This window comes from Morone saxatilis, unplaced genomic scaffold (genome assembly GCF_004916995.1).
Source record: "Morone saxatilis isolate NCDOM2014 unplaced genomic scaffold, NCSU_SB_2.0 Contig3, whole genome shotgun sequence".
NCBI classification, from domain to species: Eukaryota; Metazoa; Chordata; class Actinopteri; family Moronidae; genus Morone; species Morone saxatilis.
The window spans coordinates 18,081,496-18,087,404 of record NW_023339873.1 but is presented as its reverse complement, the minus strand read 5'-3'; the positions used below and the strand labels follow the sequence as shown (position 1 = coordinate 18,087,404).

At 41.4% G+C, this 5,909-nt stretch overlaps 1 protein-coding gene across 1 annotated transcript; it reads right to left on the bottom strand.

Annotated features, from left to right (window-relative positions):
* Positions 1-755: 755 nt before the first annotated feature.
* LOC118336959 (semaphorin-4E-like) lies at positions 756-5,514 on the bottom strand. The gene is made up of 14 exons (XM_035673734.1): positions 5,424-5,514; positions 4,988-5,133; positions 4,405-4,467; positions 4,211-4,306; positions 3,842-3,941; positions 3,571-3,681; positions 3,228-3,376; positions 2,965-3,140; positions 2,286-2,436; positions 1,937-2,159; positions 1,737-1,855; positions 1,433-1,599; positions 1,269-1,318; positions 756-1,132 (listed from the first exon to the last, which is right to left on the bottom strand). Exons 1-14 carry the CDS (start codon positions 5,512-5,514, stop codon positions 756-758), a joined length of 2,019 nt encoding a protein of 672 aa, XP_035529627.1.
* Between the last annotated feature and the right edge of the window lie 395 nt (positions 5,515-5,909).

The window sequence follows — 5,909 nt, the reverse complement described above, 5'->3', positions numbered from 1 at the left end:
CAAGTAACTTGACCAACACTGGTGCTTACATGTTAAAAGCCAACAGCTTTATGTTTTATTTGTTTCAGGTTAGAGACAATGTGAGGCCTCTCTACAAGAGGACCTTAGACCTTGATAACGAGTATAAAAAAACATTTGATCAGAAAAGTGAAACTCAAGGTGGAAAAAAACTGGAGTATGAGAGAGTAGTTCAGTAACAGGCATGGGCAACAATAAGCTACACTGTATTTTCTTTGTTTCCAGGAACGGGAGGACAAAAGACAAAAGGTCTGTTTGTGTTTTATTGGGGCTCTCTCACAGAACTGCCAGTAGGGTGGTCCAGGGTGATGGGGTCCACAACATCACTGAGCCTGACAATGTTACTGAACATTTTAAGAGGTTTCTAATGAAGCTGTAAAAATACAATTGAAATTGGTCAAATTTGATGTAAAAATACAAATCTCTTTATTACATACAGTCAAGGAATGGCAACAGCTGGATATCTGAGTAAATAGCACAAAAAATAACACTGCAGAAAATTCCACTTTCCTCTCTATGGCCATTGAATGCACATAATAAACAATTACAGTATCTGGAGGTCAGAGAGAACAACCTTATGTGAGGTATTTACAGTATAATTTCCCTGTCCCTGTACAACAATACTTTTCTGTTTAACTAACATAACCATATATCCTGGTGTTAGATGTCACACGACCCAAATCCTGTATATTTATTACTATAATATAATATGTTCCTCCAAGGCCAAAGACATTATTTTAATTTTTTGCATTTAGGTGTCTGATCACAAGGCTGCTGCACAATATCAGCAAGCCGGTGGAAACAGCCAAGGTGATTACAGCCAACCTCAGGTTCCTGACAACAGTGTATACGTCCTGAACCTGGACAAGGTACTGGACCACAGTCTTCCGGTGCACTTTACTCTTTACTCTTTCCACTGTCTCACAGGTGTAAAGGCCAGAGTCTGAATAGGATGGTCTGATGATGAGACCCTGGCTGAGAACAGTGTGCCTGGGACCAGGGAGGAGGATGCTGTCCGAGAAGCGCCAGCTGATCGGGAGGTTCGTCTCAGGGGAACATGGGAGGAACTGCGCTACCCCGATGGTGAGGTGGACTACGGTAGGTGTCATTTTCACTGAGGAAGAAATCAAGCACGTACACATTCACAGTTTCTTTCAACATTTATCTCTTACTACATCCTACACAATGTAATTCTATGTTAATGTCGAGAGCTGGAGCTGTGTAAGCATATATGTGAATGTTTAGCTTACACTCAGAGATCGGGCACATACTGATGTCTCCATCAGTCAAACTCTGAATCCTGCAGATAGATAGAACAGATGGAAGATAAATACCTACCTCAGTATGAATCTTGCAACACAGAATTACTCAAGTGAAAAACATGTTTGTGAAAGAAAAAGGATCATAAACTCACATGGACCCATGTAATGTGCCAACAGCAGACGCACACTGGCCTTTGATATGGTCCCAGCCGCAGTAAGGGTCTCTGGCAAGAAGGCAGTCCTCACATGATGTGTAGCGGCTGCAGTCCCTCACATTAACCTGAACAGCAACGCCATTGGCGGCGCTGTACAGCTGGCCCTACAGTTTAGAGTTGTGGTATTTTAATTACAACTGTCTAAACATCAAGTAAGACATAAAGCAGGTCTCAAGAGAACAGAATATTTTACCACATTGGATTTGAATTTGGAAAACAACACTAGTGACTTGAGCCTCACAGTTTTGGAGGAGAGCTGGAGGAGGTTGACAGGCTGAGGAGTGTGAAACAGCTGCAGCTCCTCGATGATGCGGCCGTCTTCACCATCAAACCTCACTGCCTTCTGCAGCCAGCCAGAGTCTGAGGGAGACATTCGTCTGTAAACACAACTCATGAGTGATGTGAGTTATTGGTGTACGTCTGCACATGCCAGTCGCATACCTGTGCCAATGAGCATGACTTGATGCCGTAGTCCATCCAGTGACGTGACTTGGTCCACGACCATTTTGGAAAATCGTGTCCCTGTGCGTACCAGCAGAGGTTTGCCAGTTATTGGTGCGACCGCCCCCTTCATCAGAGGGTGATTCTTCACAAACAGCAGGGTTTTGTCTGAGAGGTCGAGAGAGGTCATCACGCCTTGGGCCCGCAGTTCATCATTAATGCACTATGAGAACAAGACAGAAACAGGTTAAAGATGAGATTTCAACTGTAACAGTGTCGTCTAAATAGTTCTATAATAAGAGCTTTAAAAATTATGCGTTTTTTAAATTGTTCCTGGCTTGATACTTACTGAACCAGGGTGAGGGAATGGCTCCTCTCCTGTGTATGTGTCCCAGCTCCCAGTATGACTCTCAGTCAGAAACCTCCCACTGAACACCTGCGTGATGTCTGACAGCTTGTATGCACAGACAGCAGACTGGCTGCAAGTAGCTGAGGATTCCCTGGGATGGATACAGAAAAGATTTCCTGTTGACCTTGTGAAGCCTGACACATAGAAAATAGCCTTTAAATGCTTATTAAAGTGTTTATTGGAACTTTTGACAAAAACAGTAAAATCATTAGCATATGATATTTTTTATCATATTATATTTGATACATCAGAAATGTATGGCAATTTATTGATCACAGTTTAGTTTTGTAACAACAACATAAAATAAATATAAATATAATCTGAATTGGTCAATTTAACAATTATTAGCAAGGGAGCCATTTCAACATTCAAGTGATCGTTGTGAAAGCAGGTTGCATATATAAAACCCACATAAATATATCAATTTCCACTTTGAATACACTTGCTTTAATTATCAGAACAGTGTGAATGACATTGTGGTAAACATACATTCATATTGTGCCTTGAAAGGCAATACAATGACCATTGAGGGATTTGCATAAAAATGACCTTTTATACATGCTGTATTATATTTGATACATTTTCAACATTATTTTAACTGTGGATAAATGCAACGTACGAATTGGAGGTGAATGTGGCGTAGAAGATGGTATTCGTCCAGTTATTTTGGTCTTGGAGAAGGAAAACGTCCTGGACCAGAGACGGAGAGCCAGCATCGCCAAATGGACAGTCCAGGCGGGCCTTCAAGAAAGAAGTCCACTTTTTCTGCAGGGTCCTTTTGCCCCCCAAGTCACTCTAAAACATTACACACACACACTAGTAACGAGTAACATTATCTTAATTTACACTTACAGTCGTGTTGAGCTGATTTTAGGCACATACCTTACACACACGGGCAATCCTTGACACCTGGATGTTGTCTTTACGTTCCTCCACAGCGTTCTCCGTGAAGAACAAGAATACATTGTCGTCTTCTCCGCCCTCACTGTTTTTGCTTGCTTCAACAAGGTTTATGGAAATCATGGTTGGCTCTGAAACCAAACCATTAGAAACATGAAATGACAGAGTATAAAGATTTTACAAGGTCTGAAAACAAAACAACTGAAGTGTGTACTTGTTTCCCTTTTCAGAATTCATGAATCTGTCTCATGAAACAGTTCACAGAACCTTAAGTTGGATCATTTGGTTCCTGTACGAGAAGCCATATAGTATAAGAGCAGCTTACCATTGAACCAGGAGCGTTTCATTTCAGTCTTGAGCGGGTTCAGTCCGTGTCTCTGAAACACCAGCTCTATGCCCAGAAAGTTGGAGGATGCGGCCGAGTACAAAGTGTTTCCTGTCAAGAAGAAAGAAACCAGCGGGTGTCGATGTTGTTGTCAAAACTACAAACCAGGTTTTCTTACCCTAAACCTTTTTACAGCCAGGTATTTATCTGAGGAGAGCAGCACTGACAAAACAGAAATAAAGCGCTAATAAATGTATAAACAGTTACTCACCATCCATAAGGGAAGCAAAGCGTTGGTAGGGGTCAAAGGGGACTTTCCCCCGACCCGCCTCTTTCTTTCCCTCTAGGGAGACATTTCCATTTGTCAAAGTCTGTTGACAGAGATATTAATGTTTGTGAGGCTTAATTCAACCACCAGTTTCTTCTTTTTGGGGGGGTTAATACACTTTTTCACTTTCTTGCAGAGAGTTAGAACCCTAATCTTTTTCCCCTTACGGAGCTAGTTATAAAAACATTATTCTCGGCTCTGTACAACAACATGGCACAGTACTGCTTTTATTACTCTTATTATTTTTTAATCTGTTCAACATTTACATCAAATGTAATTTACATCTCTGGATACTTAAGTAAAGTTACTTACCATGTAGTCACATGCAGGGTTGAAAGCATTTGTTCCACACACTAGCATTTTACCGTCCTCCGTGGTGTGTAGAGTCCGGATGAAGTTATCACATTCCTGTTGCGATTACAATGAATACAACTTTATTCTTCTGGATGGTTATAAACTGCACTAATAGCTGATGACATTCACTGATAGTTCACTGCTCCCTATACCGTAGCGTCCTTGCCCTTCATTTGACAGAGGTCTTTGTCTGCTGAACCCACTGTCCATTCGGCCTGCAAGAACAGAGAATGAATGATGACCATGGATATGTTAGGTTTATACTGTCAGTGGAAATATAAAGGATTCTTTTTGTATTAGAAAATAGTTCTGACAGCGAATAGTTCTTGATACAGAAAACTGTCCAGTCAAGCATTCACTGTGCTGCTATAAATGATGCATTTCTCTTTTTTGTTTAGTCTGTAATGCACTTTCTACATTCTTCATTCACAAGAGCCTTTATTATACTTGTTCTATGAAGGTGCTATTTGAGTACTTAACTTACTTGCATTTAAGAGGCCCCTCTGTGTGATTTAATCTAATATGCCAATTTAGAAATCGGCTTGTTTTTGAGTCATTGTACTCTCAGTAAGAAACCTGCAGCTGTAGCTTAGCAGTGTTTATGTTGTATGAGTTTGAGCATGTGAGGACTCAGTAACTAATGCACATTCATTGTAAGTGGTGATTTTGTTTCCAAACCAGCCAGGAAAGGCTCCACTTCCAGCGTGTTGGGTGCAGCATCCCAGCCGGTCTTACCTCGCTGGTCTTTCTGGTGATATCATCCAGGCTGAGGGTGAGCACTCTCCCTCTGGCTCCGACGACAAGCTGGCCGATGTCGTCTCTTATCATCAAAGAGCTCAAACTGCCAAAGCCAGACTCTTTGAACTGTTTTAAGTTCATGTCTAGACCAGGAGCAAAGAACTGGAGGTTACTTTTCAAATCCACTAATATTCTTTCCTGCTGCTGCATGCTGTAATTTGAATTGCTCCGGATTGTGTGTTATTCCTATAGGCAGTGTTCTGTCTGTGTGGATTAATATGTGTATATAGACTCAACATAACAACACCAGACTGTCAATCCACTATGCAGTGATAGGTACAGCATATTGTTTAATGATATCATTTCAGCTGTGATGCTCCCTTCAGAGAGCCAACTGCAGTCTATGTAGTCTACATTTAGACTGGACTCTTACCTTGAAAGGAAACAGTCCTGCGGGGATTTGCTGCAAGGCCTCCACTCATGAGGAGGAGGAGATAAAATAGCACAGCAGGAGGTCTCTTCATGTGCTATGTAAGTCAGGAAAAACACCAGTTTAGACCAAATTTGGCTTCAATGTGTAAGTAGGAAGAAAGTCAGATAACAGCAATGATTTATCTCTTCTTTGCTCTTTTTTGGCTTTTAATTCTCACCTCTTGCTTGCTGATGTCGTTTTCCGAGGAAAAATAAAGGTGATGTGTTGTAAAGCAGTCGATATTTTTCTTGTTTTCTCGCCTTGTTTATCTCGACATGTGATGCACAGCTGTATTCAGTTCAGTAGGGCAGTAACCGCCTGTGGTGTTTCAAATACACAGAATCTGGACCGAACGCGCGCACAGAACTCTCTCTGATTCTTTCTGGAATATATCTGACCAATGGGAAGCAGGCAACTGTCTAATATAGCAACCGACAGTTATGAGAT